Source organism: Equus asinus, chromosome 23 (assembly GCF_041296235.1).
Source record: "Equus asinus isolate D_3611 breed Donkey chromosome 23, EquAss-T2T_v2, whole genome shotgun sequence".
Classification (NCBI taxonomy): domain Eukaryota; kingdom Metazoa; phylum Chordata; class Mammalia; order Perissodactyla; family Equidae; genus Equus; species Equus asinus.
The window spans coordinates 28,871,058-28,895,088 of NC_091812.1; the positions used below are offsets into that span (position 1 = coordinate 28,871,058).

The following is a 24,031-nucleotide window of genomic DNA, read 5'->3' on the forward strand; positions in this document are numbered from 1 at the left end:
CGTATATTTAATGTATTTAGTTACAGAAGCCATTGTATTAGATATAGAATTTAGAAATAAATTTGTTTTACTGTGTCATGATAAAATATTTTTGTTCAATCTCTTTGTATTGGGATCCCTTTGAGATAGTTTATCTTCCCAGGACACTTGTTCAGGTGACAGCTGCTAGGAATATGAGTGTCTTTATAAGTCTTCAGATATAAGGCAACTCCCTTTTTTCTGAAAAATAATATTTTGGGGATAAAACCTTCCTCTGATATCTGAACATATGATAATTCCTATCTTTATTTTTCATTGATATTTAGAAGTATTTCTCAGTTTTAAGAAGTCAGAATCTTGAGTGAGCTTATTATTATTGAATATCTAAGTTTTTAGTTGTTAATGTGGATTTTGTCTTTTTTCTTTTTTTTCTTTTCTTTGAGGGGTTGGACATAATTGCCTTATTTCATTTCAGGGATCCTTCTAAAGTAAATATTCTGGTACCTGGTGCTGGACTAGGAAGACTGGCCTGGGAAATAGCTATGCTAGGTTATGCTTGTCAAGGAAATGAATGGAGTTTTTTTATGCTCTTTTCTTCCAACTTTGTACTCAACAGGTATTTAATTTACTTTTTGCTGGAAATAGTAATTTCTTAGAATCAGATTGACTTACCTATTTTTGAACAGTTCTGAATTTGAAGATAAATAATAGTGTTTAATTATATATATCGTAAATATTTCTTAAATCAGATTGCTAATACAAATTTCCACTTTAATCAGTTGCCTAGTTAACAGAATGTTGAAACAGAATGGGTAACGTACTTTTTAGAAAGTGGTTGGGCATTCCATGAAGCTGAAATGATTTCTGTCCTGAATTTCAGGACTTAGTATGATCCAGGAAGTATTTTCTCATTGCTCCTTAAACTTCTTCACCCCCTTGTTTCTTCAGTGGAATAAGAGCTCAGTGTAGCAATCGTAGTTCTTTTAATCAAATTCCTAGAAAATGGCCAATTATGCTCACATGACTGAATTGGAAAGATCTCTCAGAACTTCTGTGGCCTCTTTTAGAAGGTAGTGGAAAAGAGTTATTTTTACAGCCAGAAGAGGTGTGTTAGAGAAAAAATAAATAGCTGCCTTGTTAAAATAATGTGTCGTCTCGGTGGCAGTATGAGTTAAGGGATGGTGAGAAGGTAAAAAGGAGAGGATTATACAAAATAATTAAAATAGGTAGCAAAAAAAACCAATACCAGTTTTTGAAAAAGTAGTTGGACCGTTTTTCGCTTGAGTTTGGAGTTTGGAAATACGTTTTTAAAAATTAGAAAGAACAAGACATTTGTATCTCTGAATTCGTTTAAAACATTTTTTTCTGTCTTTTAATCCATGATTGATTACTCATCTACGTGTATATGTGCATTTTCAGATAATTGAGTGGAATGTAGTGGTAACACTTTTAAGTATTAATGAATTATATAAGTAAACTTTCAGTCAAACAGATTATATTTTAGTGTTTAAAGTAGATTTTCTTGGTAAAATGTTTAGTTAACACTGAATTTTATGCTCATATTTTGCAGATGTTCTGAAATTAATAAATATAAGCTTTATCCCTGGATCCATCAGTTTAGCAATAACCGGAGGTCAGCTGATCAGATTCGACCCATCTTTTTCCCTGATGTTGACCCCCACAGTCTTCCTCCCGGTTCTAACTTTTCTATGACAGCTGGAGATTTTCAGGAGATATACTCAGAATGCAGTAAGTCCAAAGCAAGCGTTTTAAAGGTCTTGCCCTTTGTTCTAAATTTAACGAGCTAATTTTATACTAAGTCAAAATTTTGGTCAATCATTTTGATGGTAGAGTATCAGGTATACTTTATTGACAATTTAGAATATTTTCAAGGTCATGTAAGGCAATGATAGGAAATATAAAGAAGTCTAAGATCCTACAGTTAAGAAATTTAGAATGTGTTGGACAACATAATATAAGACAGCATATAAACAAAGTTCAAATGCATAAAGTAATAAAGATGAAAGTAGGTTAGTGTGAGAAGGAAGTTCTTTGTGGAGAGGCTGTAACTTGAAGATAGAGAGGAGGCACTCCAGGCAGGCAGAGGTAAGAAGACGTGAATGGATAAGGTAATCGGGAATGAGAAACTGCCTGATTGGAAGGGAAAGGGAGGTTTGTCTGGGGGTTTAATGGGAGATAGTGGTCAGAAAAGTAGGTTGGTTCCAGATTGTGGACGACCTTTATAATCAGGCTATGAAGTTTAGACTTCAGCCTGGCAAACTGTTCAAGAAATTTGAGCTAGGCATTAGAGAAAGGGAGATGGTAATGGGGAAACAGGAGAAGAAGAAAAATAGAATACTGAGAGGTCACCAAGATCATTCTTTCAACAAATATTTGTTCAGCACCTGCTAAGTAGCAGGTGTGTTCTAGGCATTGGAAAGAGAGCTGTGAGCAAAGCCAAGCCCCTGTACACAGGAAACTCACATTCTCGTAGGGAGATAAGGGCAATAACATGTTAATATTGTGAGGAAGGAAAATAAGGCAGAGTAGAGGGAATAATGATTGACTAGGGGGAGGGGCTGCTGTTTTATATAGAGTGAAGGGGGAAGACCTTTGTAAGAGCAGAACCTAAAAAAACATGTTGAATAGAGAACCTCAAAAAAGTGAAGAAGCAAGCCATTCAGCTATGGGGGGTAGAATGTTGCAGATAGAGGGAATGGTGAGGGAAGGAGGTTTGGAGGGTGGGGAGGGCACTTGTTCTGCTCTAGGAAGAGCAAGGGGGTCAGTTTAGCTGGGGTGTAGTGAGTGGTGGGCACACTGGTGGGAGATGAGGTTGGAGAGGGTTTGGTGAGGCAGACTTGTAGGCCATAGCGAGGACTTTGAATTGTACTCTGTGAGAGATGGAAAGCCATTGGAGGGGTTGGAGCAGAGGAGTAACAAGATAGTAAAGTTCTTATTTATTTTTCCTGGAACTCTGACATTGGGAAAACGTGTGCTCTGAAGGTAGAAAGAGAGAGATGGAAGATGTTAGGTCTTGGGAATGAGTTAGGGAGCAAGGTCTCAAAATAAGAGTGAAATAATGGAAAACATCACTTTAGCAAGTGAAATTGATTGTCTTCTGGAGCAGGGTTTGAGAGAAGAGATGATGAAAGTAATCTGTGCCTGGATCACGTGGCATTATTGTCCCAGCACGTGTACAGTTCAGTCCCGTCTCTATCCCTGTGCCAGCCCACAGCCTCCGAGAGGCAAACAGTGCTGTCTGCTGGGTGCCCACCCACTGCTTCTGATTGCCCCATCCCGCCTTTGCACGGGAGATTCTCTGAAGTACTGGTGGATGTTTAAGTGTTTTGATACCATTCATTTCTCAGTTGGCAATAAGTACATGCAGTCTTTCTGAAACCTTTTGGAATTGGTAGTTAATACTGGTTTAAATCACAATTTAAAATTTAAATGACTAGTATTTCGTCTTAACTGATTTTAAATGAAGGCTAGAAGTTGAATAGATTATAAACAGAACTCTTATAAATATCATTTAGTAAAGATGTGTAGTGATATAGGTGATAAAAATGATTTCCAAATTGATTGTTTTATCAAATTATTAATAAAAATTTTTATGAATTACAAAGCATCTCATAAATGATTATTTGGCTACCTTGAGTATAGTAGTTGATTAGAAGAGTTTAGCTTCTATATCCCTGCAGTTAAATATTCATATTCTGTAAGAGGTAACTGGTACATTTATAGAATTAATTAAAAGAAAAGGCAAAATAATGTAACAAATGTAGTAATTTGATTTTCCTTGAATAGATACCTGGGACTGTATTGCAACCTGTTTCTTCATAGACACAGCTCACAATGTAATTGATTATATTGACACAATATGGAAAATACTCAAGCCAGGTGGAATTTGGATAAATCTAGGTAAGTTCCTCAGTGTTTATTAGAATTTTACACATTAATCTGAGTACTTACAGCTGTTCTACATTCAGTAACTGTAGTGCCAGCGGTGGAGTTCCTCCAATCCTAGCTTGTTCCTCCAAAGGCAGTGGAAGCCCCCAAAGTTGTTTATTCATACTATTCCAGTCTCATAGCTGTTGTAATTTCAAAGAGTACTAATTATTAATGTGATGATAATCATTCCCTCACATTCCCCACCTGCCGCTCCATGGAGACAGCTCTCTGTTCTGTTGAGAAAGTTTTTTTTTTTTTTTCTGTAATGAAACATTTGAGGGAAAGCACTTACCCCTCCTGTGGAAACCTCCCTAGTACATATACATACTGGGAAAAGAGTAGGTATGGTAACTCTTGTGACTACCTTGAGTTTAAGAAAGAATAGAAGTAGAATGTCATTTATGCAAAACGCTTCTTACTGCATCCTACTGCTCGGTGCTAGAAATAAAAAATGGAATACGACATGGTCCCTTCCATCCAGAATCTAAGGGAAATTGCCAGTTTTATCCTCTTTCTTTAAAATAAAGGGACAATAATGATAATATCAAGGTAAATATACTTGTCTTTTTTTAGTGAGGTGTATAATCCATGTTAAGAAAGACATGAGGGTTATTATACTACATAAAAAGTTAGATATGCACTGTTTGAGTACTTGGCCGTCAGCATCAGTCTGGTTTTGTTGGTGGGTTCTGTCACCTGCTCTCTTCTAATGATTTGACATTATTAGAGATTCTGCCACTAGGACTAAGCCTAGAGTTGGTAGTAGGTCTTTTCCAAACTTCTCTTTGGAATTCCATGGGACAGATGAGAGCAACTGTAAAATCTAACCATCATGTGGAATAAATATCTCAAACTTGAGTCTTCTTTAAAAGAAAAGTATTCCTTTTCCCAAAGAGTGATTGAAAGATAACATTACCTACTGGGTATTTGCTCACTGTGGGTTAGGCATTGTGTTAGCCACTTATAATACCTTGTTTAATCTCAAAACAACCCTCCCTTAATCTCAGAGCAAATCTATATTGAAATGACATTATTGCTATTTTATAGTAGAAGAAACTGAGTCTTGGGTTGAGTAACTTGCAGAAACGTCCTGGAGCTTATGTATGGCAGAGACAGGCTTAGAGCCCAGATCCAACCTTTTGAATCACCAGTGAGCCAGCTCTGCAGGCTCATGCTGGGTCAGTTTATAACCTAGTGTTAATCTGACTGTGCATTTATGTGATTAAAATTTTAGACCTCAGTTACTGTGTTATGGTGAAGTTTTGTGTATTTCCAAAGCATTTGACTTAACTTTCATAGAAACAACTTCTCTTTTTGAGCATTTATTTTATTGGTCTATTGATATTTATGAAGTTATGTAATAACAATAATTATAACTACCTGAAACAAGTAAAATTGGCCCTTGATAAGCATACTGTTTGATAAGAGTAGACGTGTTGGGGCACGGCCTGTGATCTGTCGTGGTCATCAGATGTAATGGGGCATGGTGGTTGATGGGAGGTCAATTAGGAGAATGCTCACTCTTCTTACCACAGAGTTTCAAAACGATTTTGAGAACTGGAATAATGGAGAAACACAGTCCTTAAAAATAGTTATTTGGAAGGTTAATACTTTCCAAATAAAATCCTTTGCATGTATAAGTTAAAGAGTTTAAATAATAATAATCTCACAGTCAGTTTTCCCTTAAATATCCGTGTGCTCCAGGTATCTATTCAGTGTTTTTTGCTTTTTATGTCATGTGCTTGTCCTTTACTCCATGTTATTCCTACCCAATCTCATGGCTTCTCGTCCTCTTTCAATTCCCAGTCTCTGTATCTCTGGTCCAAATATCTCTTATGCTCCAAGCCACTGTGTCCAGCTTGGATGCACCACAGATACTTCCAAATCTGCATGTTTCAAAAAAATGATGCCTATGCTTCTCCCATGCTTTTTCTGTTCCATCAGCTACTCAGATTCCCCCAACCAGAAAACTGGGAGTCCTCCTTTAGCCCTCTTCTTACTCACCATCTGTACCCAGTCAGTCTACATTTTGTATCTCCTAAAGCTCCTTAATAGCTCTTGGATCTCTTTCTATCCCAGGATTTCTCAGCTCTGGTACTGTTGACATTTGGGACTGCATCATTCTTCATTTGGGGGTGGGGAGGGTTGTTTTATAGACTGTAGGATGGTCAGCAGCATTTGTGCCTCTACCTACTAGATTCTAGTAGTACTTCCCCAGTTGTACCAGCCAAAATTGCAAAATCTCCCCTGACTGAGAACCATTTCTCTAACCTCATTCTGGTACCTTAGTCCAGGCCCTCATCGTTGCTTACCTGGATTACTGCAGTAGTTACCTTAGGGCTGTTCCTGCCTTCAGGTTGTCTCCAGCCCTCCATGTCCCTTTCAGGTCTCCATATTACCACCAGAGTGATCTTCCCAACATGCAGATCTATTCCTCTCAGGCTGCCTGCATGAAAGTCTAGCTTTCTTGGTAACCTAAACTGTGTATGTGGATGAGTGCAGTGCCTTTTGTGATCTTTCTTCTGTCTTGTGTCCCAGCTTCATTTTTTTTTCAATTGAGGTATGTGTAATTGAAATACAGCATTATATTAATTTCAGATGTACAATATGCTGATTTGATATTTGTATATATTGTGAAATGATCACTGCGGTAATTCTAGTTAAAGTTTGTCACCATACAGTGTTACAAAATTATTTTTCTTGTGATGAGAACTTTTAAGATTTGCTTTCTTAGCAACTTTAAAATATGCAAAGTGTTATTGACTGTAGTCACAATGCTGTACATTATGTCCCCATGACTTATGTATTTTATAATGAAAGTTATAAAATAAAACTTTTGACTCCCTTAACCCATTTCGCCCACCCCCCACCTTTGGCAACCACCAGTATTTTCTCTGTATCCATGAGCTTGGAGGGTTTTTTTCTTTTAGATTCTACATATAAGCAGGATCATATGGTATTTGTCTTTCTCTGTCTGACTTATTTCACTTAGCATAATGCCCACAAGGTCTGTCCATGTTGTGACAAATGGCAAGATTTCAGTCTTTTTTATGGCTGAATAATATCCCATTGTATATATATCCCACAACTTCTTTTTCCATTCATCCATTGATGGACATTTAGGTTGTTGCCATATCTTAGTGATTGTAAATAACACTGCACTGAACGTGGGGGTGCAGGTATCTCTTCAACTTAGTGTTTTCATTTTCTTCAGATAAATACCCAGAAATGGAATTGCTGGATCATATGATAGTTGTATTTCATTGTATTTTATTTATTTATTTTTTATTTTATTGAGGTCATAATAGTTTATAACATTGTGAAGTTTCAATTCAATTGTGAAGACACAATAAATGTGTATCTTCACCCCTTATGTCTGCCCCCTAGCCCTCTTCCCCTCTGGTAACCACTGAACTGTTCTCTTTGTCCATGTGTTACTTTATCTTCCACATATGAGTGAAATTGTATGGTGTTTGTCTTTCTCTGTCTGGCTTATTTCACTTAACATAATACCCTCAAGGTCCATCCATGTGGTTGCGAATAGGACAATTTTGTCTTTTTTATGGCCGTGTAGTATTCCATTATATATACCATGTCTTCTATATCCAATCCTCAGTCGATGATGGGCCCTTGGGTTGCTTCTGCTTCTTGGCTATTAGGAATAATGCTGCAATAAACATAGGGGTACGTAAGTCTCTTTGAATTGTTGATTACAAGTTCTTTGGATAAATAACAAGTAGTAGGATAGCTGGGTTGTATGGTATTTCTATTTTTAAGCTTTTGAGAACTCTCTGTACTGTTTTCCATAGTGATTGCACCAGTTTACATTCCCACCAGCAGTGCGCAGGATTCCCTTTTCTCCACATCCTTGCCAAGACTTGTTATTTCTTGTTGTTTGGATAGTAGGCTTTGTAACAGGTGTGAGGTGATATCTCTTTGTGGTTTTGATTTGCATTTCCCTGAGGATTAGTGATGGTGAGCACCTTTTCATTTTATTTTATTTTATTTTTTTACTATCTCTGTGCTGATTTCAAGTGCTAGTCCTCTGACCTAGAAAGCCCTTTCTCCTTCCCCTCTATTTTCATCTGGCTCTTTGCTGACACTCTTTAACATTCTGCTCAAGTGATCCTTTCTGGCTGGGTTAAATATCATGCATTCCTCTTCTATGTTCTCACAGAATCTCTCAGTAGCATTTAACACATTATGGTGGTGTTACCCATATATGTTTGTTTCCCCTTCTAGTCTCTAAGCTCGTTGAGGGCAGGAATCTAATGCTTCCTCCTCACCTAGTACAGAGCCTGACAACTAGTGGATATTTAGTGATTGTTATGTGTGTGAATGAATGTATTATTTCAAAATTTGAAAGAGGGAACAAAGTAATGTTAAAATGCTGCAGGAGGTTGACTGGGCTGCCAGGAGACGTAATAACATGGCATTTATATTGATAAATTTGTAACATTCCTATGGTTTTGGCTTTAGCCATGTTGACCTGGAAAATTAATTTTATCTGTAAACTGAGAGAACATCAGCCCCCTGGGATCGATTTCACCCTAATGTGCTTACAGAGACCAGAAGGTCCACATATTCATATATAATGAGAAATATAACTGCCAGCCATTCTAGAATAGAAAAAAGTTACATTGGAAGTTAAATTATACTGAAAATATTGCCCACATTATATAAAATCAGAGTTGGGAGTATTATTAACTTATAAAATGCTTTAAGGGGGTTTAAGGTACTCTTGAATCTTCCCCAGGTTTGGAAAAATTAGTTTTTAAGGGAACTGTTGTGCATATATCCTTTGAGAAAGGCTATGATTTGGTGAAATGCAGAAGAATGCCTGTGCCTCCTGTTTTTCAGTTTTTCATAATGACCAGTACCCCTTAAACACATTTATGTATAATTTGTTTTAACAAGTAGGGGTATAACAGGGGGGGTTGTGTGTGCATGCACTGATAGATTTATAGTGGAGTAGTGGAGGGCAGGCAGTTAGCAAAGTGAATCTAACTTCATCTAGAAGAATAAACAGGTTAAAGTACCAAAGGAAATCTTAGTAAAATGTAATGAGAGATGGATCCTATCAGATTTTAAAGCATTATAAAGCTACAGGATTTTTAAAAACATGAGAGATTTCCTATAAAAGGTGGATGATTGAACAATATATTATCTCCTCATTGAGATCTTGTTACAGTGGCAGTAAAAATATAAAAAGGTATAAAACACATGGACAGTGAATGGCAGGGATGTTATCAGGGGACAAAAGAATGTAAAAATTTTTCAGAAGATAGGGTATGTGGATACGTTTTGCAAAGAAACCAATGTGAACAGAGCCAGTTGACCTAAAATAACTTGGGAAAATGAGGGACTGTATGGAAAAATAGTTGAAAATGTATAGGGAACATTTGACTCCTATGTAACCAAGTAACTAAGATGCCTACTTTAGGCCCATTTCGTCTATGCTGAGGCAGCAGACCAGAAGTTTAATTCACTGGAAAAAGTGAATGAGAAAGGAGCAGAGTTTATGAAGCATGCCCTAGTAGAGTGAAGGTTAAATGTAGGACAGAAAAGAAGATAATTAATTAAAAGTCTGCATTGGAAAATGATCAGGCAGTGACCAAAAGCCCACCCACCCCTACCCAACACCTCCCTACTCTGCCTACAAAACGTTTTGCTGAGGCTTGAGTGCATACGACTCTCTTGCACAGATACAAACTATGTGTCTTGTCTTTAAGTGGGCATGTCAGTATAGCTACATAAGCTTTCTTTTAGTTGATAATTGTGTGGCGTGTCTTTTTCTACCTCTTAAATCCTTTTATATCTTTATGTGTCTCTTATATACAGCATACTGTTAAGTTTTATTTTATTATCCAATTTAATAATCTCTGTCTCTTAACTGGAACTTTTAGAACCTTAAGGATATAAATAGTTTAAATCAACTTGTCCCGAATTTGGTAAATGGGATCCCCTTCAAGCTGGCTCCTGTGTCCTTTTGACATACTCCTGTCATTGTTTGAACACCTCCTTTCTGGCATAACCAGGTGTTCTAGGCTTATCTTGTGCTTTGTCTGCCCAGCCCTGAGATGAGCCATTTTTTCCAAGGGTCCCAGGTTCCTTTTAGTGGGGAGTGGTATGTAAAAATGAAAATCTGGATTTTACCACTGTGCTGCTGTTGTTTCTAGGCCTTCTCAGCAGACAAGAGTGGGAGATATGTGTGTGTCTGTCTGTGTCTGTAAAGATCATGAGTTCATACTGATACCTTTAGTTCCAAAGCAGCACTAGGTATAGAGTACAAGGTTGGCAGATAGCTTTCAACACAGGGAAGATATCATTCCAGTGTCTTCTAGCTTCTGTTTTTGCTGCTGAGAATTCAGCTATTTTAACTGTTGCTTCTTTGAAGGTAATCAGTTTTGTTTTTTAAGATTTTCAGATTTCGGTTTTAAGATTTCAGTGGCAGTTTTTCCGGGTTAAATATTATATCTAGATGTGAATTTTTCTTTTTTAAACCTGTGTACAGTTTGTTGGGCTACCTGAATCTGTAAATTGACTTATTAGTCAATCAAATGTATTTTAGACTTCTCATGCTAGCTTCCATATATCTTAGCCACTTCTCTTTACTTACTATCTTTTTGTCTCTTTGCTGCACTCTGGGTAATTTATTCTGACCCACCTTTCTATTCACAAATTATCTCTTTAACTTTATATCCATTGAGTTTTTAGTTTTGGTTATTGTATATTTTATTTGGATATACATTTTTTTAGTCAGCTATGTCATTTAAAAATTTTCTGTTCTCTGCATATATTTTCAAGATAGTCTTTTATTTCTTTAAAAATACTGATATGTATCTGATAATTCTAATATCTCAAGTCTTTGAGGTCAGTTTCTGCTTTCTCCTGTTTGCGCTGTTTCTGGCTCATGGTTCTTTGTTTCCCTGGGCTGTTGACATTGACTGTTTATTGCTTAATGCCCTTGAGAAGTCACTTTTGGGGATTTCCTGAAACCTAGGTTGAAGGTATTTCTCTCCAAGGGCATTTTCATTGGCTTCTGCCAGAAGATTGAGACATTGTCAGACCAGAACAATAGAATATTAAATTCTAAATTAAATTTAAATATTAAACTAAAATTAGGCTGCAGATCTACCCAAGGGTTAAACCATGATTTACATCTTCTTTGGAATGGCTTACTTTTTCTCTTTTTTCCCCTTGTTTAAGTCAGCACTAGGTCAGCCTTTCCTGCATTCCCCTTGGGTTAAAGGATAGAAGTAAGTTTACCTATTTCTTACTCTCACCTTGAAGATAGTCCTTAAGATTCCAGCTGTAATGTCGGGTGATTTGTCAGACTCCCTGCCACGGGCGGGCTCTGGGCTTTGTCGTTTATCCCCTTTGCCCAAAGTGTTTGTCAAATTGTAGATCAGTTCCACTTGAACAGTCAGATACCCTCAGGGTTAAAATGGCATATACGTTTACCACTGGTTAAACTTCCGGGTTTCTTATAATTTCTTACTAATTTGCCAGGTGTTCTATATTTTTGAGATTTTAAAACATAAATTCTATCCACCGATTTTGCTTGTTTTCAAAGGATCTTGGTCTGAATAGCCTCACCTGCCTTTATAGGAAGCAAAAGTTCCTTTATATATTTTTGTTTTCCTTTTCTTTTACAAGGAGCTCTGTTTTTTTAATTAAAAAAAATATTGGAAAGGGAGAAAAAGCAAAAGTCTTTAAGCGAAATCTATCCAGAAATGAAATAGACAGATAACATAAATATACACATTATGAAAGAATAAACAAATGACCTGTATACAGAAAAAAATGTTCATCTTCATTGCTAATCAAATAAATATAAATGAGATGCCGTTTTTCACCTATTGTATTGGGTAGTTTTTAAAAATTGTTGCTTAAAGTTTAGATAAGGTACAATGAGGTAGAGTATGCTTATATACTGTTAGTGGGAATATAGTAATAAAGCTTTCTTAAGGAAAAACAGTTTGATATGTATGGAAAAATCTTAACAATTTGTACATTTGGTCAGGGTTTGGTAAACTATAGCCCGCAGACCAAATCTGGCCTGTAGCCTTTTTTTGAATGACCCACCAGCTAAGAATATTTTTAGCATTTTTAAAGGGTTGGGAAGGGGAGACACAAATAAGAATACAATGCGCCGCTTAATGATGGAGATATGTTATGAGAGATGTGTTGTTGGTCGTTGTTCGAACAGCATAGAATGTACTTAGACAAACCTAGATGGTATAGCCCACTACACACCTAGGCTATATGGTACTAATCTTATGGGATCACCGTTGTATGTGTGATCCATTGTTGACAGAAACATCGTTAATGCAGTGCAAGACTGGATGTGAGTGAGACTTTCTGTGGCCTATGAAGCCTAAAATATTTGCCGTCTAGCCTATTACATAATTGCATTCACTATTACATATATTTGTTAGATGAATTATACTTGTCAGAGTCTGTGAGATGAAAGTAATTAGCTATGGGCAAAGACTAAAGATTGATTAACGGACAAACATACTCAGCAAAAATTTAGACTGAACCTACGTTTCTAACAGTAATGGAATGGATAAATAGTCATAGGATAGTCATACAGGAAAACCATTCTCCAGAAATAATTAATGAAATAAAGTGGTGTTCCTAATGAAGTGTAAGATGCAAAACTGTACCTGTAGTATCTCATATTAATGCACCAAAGAAGGACTGCAGGGAGATACAGTAAGTTTTCAAGTGATTGTCTGTGAGAGTTAGGATTAGAGATGGGTTTGATTTATGTTTATGCTTTTTCACTTATCTCAGCTTTTGCTTGTGAGCTTACATTATATTTCTGGTCCAGGAAAAAATATTTCTTTGCTCCTTCTGTTAGGTCCACTAAAAGAACGTGAAGAGACATGAGAGTTGAGAAAATAAAGAACTTTTTAAGGCGTGTCCCCGTGTTTTATTCATCTGTATATATCCAGTGCCAGGCATTTGCTAGGTGCTTGGTAAACTTTCATTTAAGGAGTGAGCAGCTAGGTAATAAATAGGAAAAACTGCTCACCCTCAAGGAATTGCAGATGAAACTGTGTATGGCCTATCATTTTCCCTTTGCCAAATTAGCACATATTTTGTTTAATAAAAATGCTTACTGTGTTTTTTCTTTTTAAGTCAGATTTTTTTGGAGGTATAATGGGCATATAATAAAATTCCCCCTTTTGTTAAGTGTACAGTTTGATGAATTTTGAAAGCTGGATAATCGTGTAACCAATACCTCTATCAAGATAGAGAACATTTCTATCATCCCGAAAAGTTCCCTTGTGCCCCTTTGTAGTCACTTCTATGCTCTCACCCCCAATACCTGACATCACTATTCTTTTTTCTGTTACTATAGTTTTCCCTTTTCCAACTACCATATAAATAGAATCATACAGTAAGTTGCTTTTTGATAACGCTTTTGAAATTCATCCATGTTGTTGCAGGTACCAGCAGTTTGTTTCTTTTTATTGCTGAATAGTATTCCGTTGTATGACAACACTGTGTTTTGTTGATTCATTCACTGGCTGATGAACATTTGGGTTGTTCCCAAATTATTATTGTTATAAATAAAGTTGGTATAAACACTTGAGTACAAATCTTTATGTGGCCACAGGTTTTCATTTCTTTTGGGTGCTTGCCTAGTGGTGGAATTGCTGGGTCATATTTGGTGCGTGTATGTATAGCTTTACAAGAAACCGGCACGCTGTTTCCCAAAGTGACTGCCGCATTGCGTTCCCACCACTTGCTAAGGTGTTGAAACAAGTACTCATCATTGTAATTGTGAGTGAAAACTGTTAGATCTCTTTTGGAAAGCATTTTGGCAGTTTGAATCAAGTCAGTAAAAATGTTTATTCTTTTTGAATTGGAAATTCTAGTTCAAGGAATGTCTTTGTAAGGGAAAATCTGAAATATGCACAGGACATTTGTTGAAGTATCATTTGTAATAGGGCACTGTAATAAATAGAGGACAACTGTCCTGGTTGTCTTTGGGTGGTAAAATTACAGTTGCTTAACTGGACATTCACTGCTATGCCGGACAGTATGATGGATTCAAAAGAAACTTAAGACACGTTCCTTTACTCACGTGGCTTGTAATCTAGTTATAAAACAGTGCTAATTACATGAAAAGTAATCAGTGAGTAAGGCACCATTGCATTAAATTAATGTAAAGTATGCTCTATTAAGGGAATGAGCAGTAGATTTGGAAACTTATATTAAAACTTGATTTCAGCAAGGTTTTGGAGCATGGCTGAAGCTTGAGAGTTGCAGCTTTTTAGGTGGAACACAACATGTAAAGTATGGCCTGAGTATGTAAGAATCATTAGAGTGTGTTTATGTAGATAAAATAAAACAATATTGTGGGAGGCTCTCAAAATAATTGAGCAGGAACAGCATACGCTTTACAGCTGGAAAGACTTTGCTGCGAGATTCTGCATTCTTATGGAAAAGCTTTGGGATGGTCCAGGGCACAGCAGGTGCTCAGTGAAGGGTAGCTACTGTCGTTTTCACTAGTACTAATAAAACTAACAGGAATTTAAAATGGACAGGGAAGCTTGATAGGGAACCATTGTTATCTTTTGAAAAGAGCACTGATGTATAAGTTATACTTATAGTCGTTTTTTCTAGTGGTTTATGTAGGGTGAAAACAGAGGGGAGAAGAAGAAAAACTTTTTAACTCTAAGTATGTTCCAGACTGGTGAGCCTTTGGGAGAAGAAACTTTGTCCTGGTTGTTAACTTTTTCTTTTTTTTTTTCAAAGATTTTATTTAATTTTTCTTTTTCTCCCCAAGGCCCCCCAGTACATAGTTGTATATTCTTTCTTGTGGGTCCTTCTAGTTGTGGCATGTGGGACGCTGCCTCAGCGTGGTTTGATGAGCAATGCCATGTCCGCGCCCAGGATTTGAACCAACACTGGGCCGTCTGCAGCGGAGCGCGCAAACTTAACCACTCGGCCACGGGGCCAGCCCCCTAGTTGTTAACTTTTATCTCCTGTGATTAGTACATTGTATGAGGAGTGGAGATGGAGTGGGAGTGGTGAGTTGGGACTTATAATTAACCCAGTGACAGGGTTAATATAACTGTGAAATGTTAATGTTGCCTGGAGAAGCCTGATGGATTGGGCAAAACGTGAAAGATTAAAAGATTGGAAAATCTGGTTTGAGTCAGATAATAGGTCCTTGAATATATAGAATGAGAAAATAGTAAGGGGGACTGTCATTAAAAATAAGTTGTAATAGCTATCATTTACTTAGTGCCTTCTGCATGTATTATCTCACATTAAAGTCATGTCACAGATGCACAGAGGTAGTGACTTGTCCGTAGGCACACATTTAGTAGGTGTAAGGGCTGGGATATGAACTATGCACTTAAAAAGCCAGCTCTAGTGTCACTTCTTCTTTCCAGGAAGTCTTGCCTATGACTTCTCCTGACCCCAACACTCTTTCCTACCCAGGCTAGCTTGAGGGCCCTTCTCTGTTTTCATGTGATACCCAGTTTGTAGCTGCAGTTTTGTATTTACTTATGGAATTATAATTAAACTATAGCTCTGGAATTTGGGGATTTAGCCTTCTCTGATTCAGCTACTCCTTCAGTGAGTTAAGAGTTACAGATGTAAGGGCTATGATGAAGAGAATCAAAATCCAAGGTCAGTATCCCAGAGGCACTCGCTCCCCATGAATGTAGGCCCAGCACTCAAGTGTTAATTACTGGACCAGAGTTTCAGGCTTCTGGATACTTGTCCTTAGCAAATTTAAAGTTTCTTTGCTTCTCTTTTTTACATTGTTTTATCCACTACCCAACTTATTATTCAACGTGGAGTTCAGTCTAACGCAGCTACTAGTGCATGTTTATATTCAAGCAATTCATTCATAGTATCTTTAAACCTTAGGTCCTCTCCTATACCACTTTGAAAATTTGGCAAATGAACTTTCCATAGAATTGAGCTATGAGGATATAAAAAACGTCGTCCTGCAGTATGGATTCCAGGTAGAGGTAAGGATGAAATGAAGTATTGCCAAAGTTTAACTTCTAAAACACTTAAATAGGAATGGTGATATTATGCCAGTTACTGGCTTCACGTTTTAACCTCTCTGTTTTCTCATGCATAAAGTAAAAATAATAATACTTAGCTTTTAGAATTATAAGGATTTGGGATAATGTGTACATAAATGGAAAACTAGAATCCCTGGTGTAATCACCTTTCAATAAATGGTAGCTGACCATTATCATAATATTGACCTTTGTAGGCTGGTAGATACCACGTGGACTAGGCTCTGGGGAAGCAGACGAGGGGTGGGAGGGCAGGTCTAAGGGGGATGTTGTTCGCTATATGAGCCTTTGTACTATTCAATCTTTTTTTATCATGTACGTTATTATAAGGTTTTATGATACTTTGACTATTGTGTTGTATGTTTATTCAGTAGCATTCCATTCATTATAAACAGCAGATTTGTTCTTAAAGATAGAGAAAAGAAATATATTAGTAGTTTAGAGTTCAAGCTCTGAAGTTAGACACTCTGAGTGCAAATCCCAGTTCCACTACCTATTAGTGGTGTGACCTTGCGCTACCTGTTCTTTGTAAAGTTAATTACTAATAGTGCCAATGTTATGGGAGTATTTTTATGTAATAAATGAATTAATATACAGAATATGTTTAAAAGAGCGCCTGGCACTGAAATGTGGTCAGTATTTGTTAGTGTTATCATCATCGTCGTCATCATCATTATGATTATTGTTTGCATTACAGGTGGAAAAAGAATCTGTCTTGTCAACATATACTGTGAATGATCTCTCTATGATGAAATACTACTATGAATGTGTCTTGTTTGTGGTCCGTAAACCACAATCACAGTCTCAAGTGATATCACCAGGAAAAAAGTTTAATAAGAGCAATTGCTGAAATAAACAACTCAGAATCAGCTATCACAATGACAGGACACAACCTCAAATCAGTGGTGCCTTCTTATTCCTAACAAAATTTAGAAATAGCGTCTATTTTCTTAATATGTCTATTGCTTTTTCAGAAATATACTATGCCATGCATATTTGTACTACACAAGTAAAAATGGAGGAAAGGTCTTCAAGTGTGCTTTTTCCTTGAAGCCCAGAATTGTCTTTCAGTAGAAAAAACTTTATCTCCAGTGTCTTCATGAAGCTGTCCGTTGCAAGTCTGCCATGCTAATGACTAATAGTATTGAAGTCCACAATAATCTCCTTTTTTGTTGTTTTGTATGCATTGCACATGTTATTTTTAGAAGAGTTTAAGGGTCCTCTGTCACATTCAGCACCTGGAATTGGGACTTTTGTTCATTTTGAACCCAAGCAATCTGTACATAAAATATGTGTCTGTTCTTTTATCATTCAAATTATATGATTTTATTTTTTTCTAGCTCAGCTGAACTTAGAGAAGCATCAAGCATTTCATTTTTATGAAGTGCTAAATTTAATAGGATCAGAGGCCAGTAAAACTCATTCAAGTAATTGAGAAATCTGTAAGTCTTTTGGCCACACTAAACTGAATACTTTTTGAAAGCATACTCCTCATGGACCACTCGGAAATGTGTGAGACCTCAGCATTCTAAGAGAGGCACAAAAACCTTCATTAAAGGTACTACTAGGAAACTGGGGAAATAAGAATAAACTCTGCCCATTGGATATGTGTGATTTCAAACTATAAATGAACATGCAGTTTGTCAGTGAGGTGTTTACTACACTGTCTTCTCTTTAGATTGCCTGGATTACAAAAGCAAGCACTTTTTTTCATTCAAACAATTATATACTAGTAAAAACTGTCATGATGGTATTAATGTGGGGGAATTTTGAGTATGAAATTCAGGGATAAACTACTACCCATGGTCTTTGTCTTCAGTATCATAAGCAGCAGCCATTTATATAATTTCAGATTAACACCAATTTTGTTTCCTGATAGCTGGACCTGAAACAGTATTCGCTGCTTTAAATTTCTACCTCTAGCAGATCTTTATTGGAGGGAGTTTTCCTTTGTGTTTTTTTATGTTTATTATTCTATTTTCAGTAGGTTGGAAAGAAGACATGATTAATTTAATGTTTTAACCTTTTCTTGGAGAAAAGGAAGTACTCTTGAATATTTTCACAGATGATTGTGATGAAATGACCTCTGTGGCAATTTGGATTAGATAGACTTAATGTCAATAATGTACTGATAGCATTAATGTCATGTTTCAATAGGAAAACTTACTTGTAAATCTTTAGACCTTTGTTGTCAGGTTAGGGGAGTCACTATGCGATTTGGTATCTTACTAGTAGGACCTTTTCTTCGTAAACTGTGGCAGCTCTTGTGGCCTTTACGCCATTGTGCAGTAAAGGATTCCAATGAAGTAAATTCGACTTGTCAAGTTATGGAAGCCTGTAAGCTGTTGAGTTTTTTTTTAAACTACTTCTCTTTTTTGTGTCCCTCAATACTTTGTAGATGTTTATATAGTGGGAATTCTCATTACCTACCATATGAATGAACTTGAAGTTAATTGCAAGAGGGAAAAAAACCCCAAATTATTTTGATTATTATTTTGGTTTTTTTTAGAAAAGAAACTTAAAAGGAGTCTAAATATTTTTAAAAATCCATTGAGAGGAAAGGAAAGCGTGCTGTTTTTGAGTAATATAGAAAGGCTGACTAGTTTTCACTCTTTTATAACTTATATCAAAACAAATTATCTTGTTTTGCTCACAGAGGCAACAATAGATTAACACTGATGGGTTGGCTTTATTACTTAAAAATTTTGCCATCAGGTTTTATTCTTTAATAATGTTACTTAATTTCTAAATTATAGCTTACATTTCAGTTAATTCTGAAATCAGTTATTTCAGTTGTTTTTAATTTCCCCCTCATATCATGAATACTATTTTTTAAATGTGCTACACAAATTTGCATCACTTTTTTCTCTTACAGCTTTTGCAGTTTATATATTCTAAACTTAAAAATTGTGATATCAATAAATAATAGAAGTGTCACTGGAGGATTTAATTTTATATTTCTTAGGTATAGTTCTAGCTACCAAAATGTGTAAGCCTTAAAGTTTTTAATTTTTTTTCTTAACTTAGCTCTGTAAACACATGTTTTCATTTATTTCCATTAAGTGAAAGGAAATAGGTCATTGTGCTTGCTTTTTAAAAAAAAATTTCCGTAATCTGAAGTGGTGCAGGCTAGGCTATGTTAATCAAGTGACCAAGGTGGGGTATGTAAAATATAAAGAGAAGCTGTATAAGTCACAATATAAAATTATGACATTTGGGAACTGTAAAATGTAATGTATTTATGTGTAACTCTAATTCTAAAAGTTGCCACAAAGGCTGAATTGGAAGCTTCATGTCTGCATGAAATTTCCTCTATTTTTAATGTGTATGATGGACTTAATTTTTCATGAATATTAAAGTCTGCCAATTGCTATGAAACAGTATTTGCTTGGTTGTTTCTGTCTAAATTAGTGGTAACCATAGGTTTTGGAATTTTAATTAATTGAACAAATATACTTTTGAACCCTTGGATTGCCTATTTTTATGTGCTTCTAAAAAGTCAATAATATGAGTACTTGGTCTTTGAGTATGCTAGGCCTAATTAATCTTGATCTTTTGTTTTCTTAAATAATAGAAAAATAAGTATAAAGGAACCAGTAGAAGAGAGTTCCAGGACCATCTTAATATTAGAACGAGCACTAGACTGGCACTAAGATACTCTGGATTTGTTTTCCTGAACTGTTGTTGGTGATCTCGGACAAGGCACTCTGAGTTTCTTTCCTCATCTGCTTTAAGATAGGATTGATACCACCTGTTTCAAAGGGGTTTTATGAGGTCATCTGAGCTATATATAAAATATTATATGTGAGTATTTGAAAGCACATGGTAGACAAATGTGATTTCAGTTTGTTTTGACTGCTATATAGTGATAGAAAGAGATGAAGATTGGTAACAGGACATTACTTTTAATAATGTTATAATGACCCTTTGAAAAAAGTTTCAGTGCAGTCCTGGGGGAAAAAGTCAAAAATTATAGATATAGATTCCAAAAGTTTGGTGGGAATTGTAAAGAAATATAATAGTAGGTAATGGGAGAGAGGGCACAAGTAAAATTTAATAGAGGGTTACCCTCACTTGTGCAAACATGGTAGTACATGCATCTTACCTGTGGTTATTTCTCTTCAATAGGTGTTTAGAAATGGAATCATGCAATGTGTATGCATTTTTAGTCAAGGTGCCTTTCAAAAAGACTACCAATTTACATTCCATCAACAGTGTTTGAGAGAATAACTTTGCATCCATTCCCTGGCCAATACTGAATATTGCTAAGCTTTTCATTTTTGTGAATATGATCAAAAGTAGTATCTAATTATAATATTAATTTCTTTAACTATTGGGGAAGTTGAGCGATTTGCCTAAGCTTAATGGCCAAACAGAGATTTCTTTAATCTCCCTATCTGTAGGCTTTCATCTGGCAGACCAGACAGGCTGTTAGCAACAACCCAAAAGTTAGTGAAAATGTAGCGAGGCTCGTCAAGAGGAGGATTGGCCAGACTCATGAGGACTGCTTTGAGTTCTGTCCACTGAGAGGCGTGATCACGCCTGCTTTTGGTTTTACATACCTGGCACTGAGGCCGAGCAGTGGCAGCCGCCCATTGGACTCCATCAGGTCTCAGCTTAGCCAGTCAGTGATCTAGGCCCAGGAGTTTAGGAAATGTTTGTGAGTCAGGGGCCTCGCTGAGCCAGCAGCTTTCCTTTAGGCAGTAGAATGGGTCATAATGTTTACCCCCAAAAGAATAGCTGCTACTTTTTCAAAGCACCAAAAAGCTACTAGGGCCAGGCCAGCTACATTCTTGAATATGCTTTCTGTTTGACTTGCAAGGCTTCTTGGGTCCTTTTCACATTGTTAGTCGTCAAGTCCAAGTTGACTCACCCCTTTAACAAGGGATGTCAAGCCAAACAGTTAGAAGGCCTCCGTGACACATGCATTCAGTTTCAACAAAACCTTGGTAGCGAGTTAAGAGCTGCCTTCTTTTGTACAAAGGTGTATTTGGTGATTGTGTCAGGCAGTTGGTGCTGTTGTAGTACCTGGCCATGACTCTCTCAGTACTCGGGCAGCCATTAAATGTTTGAAGCTGTGGTTTCTCTCTCTCCTCCTGGGGTTCTATATTATTTCTGCTGGACAGTGCATGCAGTAGTCCTTGAACGTGACACTCAGGGGAAGGGAAAGTGCAGGCATATAATACGTCAGTTCCATTACACACATTGAATTGGTCCAAGGGGCCTTGGTGACAGGTTATTTTTTGAGATGTCTGGCTCCTGGTCCCAAACCTTCATATGATTTTTCAGGCCCACACATAGCTGAGTACAAAGGTCAGCTTACCTGACACGCTCATGGGAGAAAGCTGCCTTCACTGTACCAGACTTGATGCACAGCCACTGCATTGCAGTCTGTGAAGGGAGTTCAAGTCAAGGACTCAGGCCCCCCAGCAGCCATGCTTTCATGCACAGCTGCAGTCTTTGCCCACAGGCCTACATTCGGAGGCCTCTTTGTCAGGGGACTTTAACAGAGGCCTTTCTCCGGTGCCTCTGCTGAGACCTGCTTATGAAGAGGAGGGGAAGGGGGGAAGTTTTCAGACACTTTTCTTCACTCTGACTCAGTACTTTTTCCACTCCTAGCCCTTCCTCCTCTCTCCCCTCCCCATCTCCAACCTGGTGTTCATAAACCTGCAGGAGTCTTTTCCGAGTTCTCTCATCTATGAAATGGCCACCACGTCTGTGCTGTTCCACCTGACCCTTGACTGGTGTGCTGTTCCGTGGGGGAAAATGGAACAGGGAGGAGTCCGTGCTTTGTCTGGTTTAGCTTCTTGCTATTGCGGTACTTGACAGTTACTTTCATTTTGGCTGCTTGCTTTAATCAGCTATTCCAACACCTGTCAGCTCAGGGTCAGGGTAGGGTCAGGCCCTAACTATTTCAGTTTCCCTTCCCCACTACAAGCCTTGTCCATACTGTCAGTTGAATTCAAGTGTCATTTTTCCTCTACAGGAACGTAGACCAAGAAGTTTAATATGTGCATCAGGGGCTGTAGCACAGCTCCAAGACACCAAGTTACCCTCAGATGGGAGTGCAAGCTGGTGGGGGAAGCTAGTCCATGGGGAGTGGGAGCCATGGTGGTGGGGAGGCAATGTGATTTTCTCCATTGATCTGTGGCTCCAGGGTTAATGCCTGAGCACTGCTGCTGTTTCCTCCCCTGTGTGCTCCCAGCCTCCAGAGCCCCTTACTTTCTGCCCATGTACTTGCCACTGTCCTCTGGTCCATAGTCTTCCACCTTTGGCCACGCTGGCACTCAGAGCCCTGTCCTCATTACCAGCCGAGTTCGGCTGTGGCAGGAACCAGGTATTTGACCTTGCACTAATAGGCAATCCTTCACCTTTCTTCACTTTCACTTTTGACCACCCACACTCAGTTTCACCAAATGAATTTCTGTTTTCAGGTCACTCAAAGCTCCATATTGAATAGCAAAGTCTGCGTTCCTGACCTTAGTCTCAGCTTCGGAGATTCCTCACCTCAGCAGCCACAGCCATACTGCCTTGTGGCTGGGGCCACAGGGCTTGCTGCTCTGCTGTTGTGATAGGATCCCTTCCTCTTCCTGTCTAGAAGAATAAGCAGAAACCAAGGTGCCATGTGGGTGACTCATTTCAATCCTACCTCTAGCTGCTCAGCATCATTAACAGGACATAGGAGACTCACTGCTTCCCTGTTGCATTTACCATTTGGGCAGGAACATTCACTACTGGAGTGTAGGGAGTCTTATATTTCTGAATGGCCTGCAGGGCCTTGTCCCGCCTCTCCTGGAAAGCCCTGTCAGCATCCCATCCTTGTCAACAAAGCAGTTGAGTGTGGGATTTGGTTTTACCCTATTTACAAGGGAATGAGTTAGCCTCTATGGTTCCATGGATGCTGGTAGAAGATTGAAAAGTTACGCAAACAGTGGAGAGTTCCTGTGTGCCCTTCCCCCAGCTTCCCCCAAAATAACATTTCATGTAACCATAACGCAGTGATCAAAACCATGAAATTGATATTGGTATGATAGTATTTTTAAACAATAGGCCTTGTTTACCAGTTTTTGCAGGTACTCATTTTTTTTCATCTTTTTACTTTTATCCTATATTTTCTTTGTATTTAAAGTGGGTTTCTTATTGACTCTATGTACCTGGGTCTTGCTTTTTTATTCAATCTGCTATCTTTTAATTGGGTGTTTAAACCATTTACACTTTAACATAATCATGGGTATGATTGAATTTACACCCAGCATTTTGATGGTTTTCTACTTGTCTCAATTCTTCCTTTTTCCTACCTTCTTCTGGACTGAGTATTTTCTTGATTTCATTTCCACTATTGGCTTATTAGTTATAGCTCTTTACAAAAAGTTTCAACGGTTTCCCTAGGATTTACAATATATGTCTTTAACTTTTCACAGTCTACCTTCAAATAGTATTGTACCACTTCATGTATGGTTACAAGAACCTTTCAAGTATATACTTCCTAACTCTGCTGTGTGATCTAGAGGAAAGTTGTTAAGAGAGTAAATCCTAAGAGTTATCACAAGGAGAAAATTTTTCCCCTTTTGTTTTCCTTTCCTTTCTTTTTATTGTGTCTATATGAGAAGATGAATGTTAGCCAAACCTATTGTGGTAATCATTCCATGATATACATAAATCAAACCATCGTGCTGTATGCTTTAAACTTATACAATGATGTATGTCAATTATTTCTCAAAAAAACTGGGAAAAAACCTTTAGGAAAAAAAAAACAAAGAATATCCTTCCAATTACTCTCTTTTACCAGTCATGGTATTGTTGTCATACCTTTTACTTTGATGGATGTAATAAACCCCCAAATACATTGTAACTATTTTTTGCTTTAGACTGAATTCTTTTAAAGCAATAAAAATGACATTTATCTTTATTTTTATAATTTCTGGCGTGTGGTGCTTTAAAAATATGTCCACAAATTCTTCGATTCTCCTCTATCTGTGACAGTCTTAATTCCCCTCCCCTTGAAGTGCAGATAGTAGTGACTCTCTTCTAACGAA

General features: G+C 37.4%; 1 protein-coding gene across 6 annotated transcripts in view; it reads left to right on the plus strand.

Moving 5' to 3' along the window:
- CARNMT1 (carnosine N-methyltransferase 1) overlaps positions 1-24,031 on the plus strand; it is a 127,441-nt gene that overhangs the window by 26,788 nt on the left and 76,622 nt on the right. For 3 of the 6 annotated variants that reach the window (XM_014866495.3, XM_044767565.2, XM_044767564.2), the window contains 5 exons: positions 455-595; positions 1,550-1,728; positions 3,787-3,900; positions 15,835-15,938; positions 16,693-23,904. In XM_014866495.3, the coding sequence (XP_014721981.1) occupies positions 455-595; positions 1,550-1,728; positions 3,787-3,900; positions 15,835-15,938; positions 16,693-16,845 (691 nt within the window). In that variant the 3' untranslated portion in view covers positions 16,846-23,904. Of the gene's footprint in view, positions 1-454; positions 596-1,549; positions 1,729-3,786; positions 3,901-15,834; positions 15,939-16,692; positions 23,905-24,031 lie in introns of those variants that run through there. The other 3 variants (XR_011497379.1, XR_011497380.1, XR_006525917.2) reach the window with 1 other exon arrangement.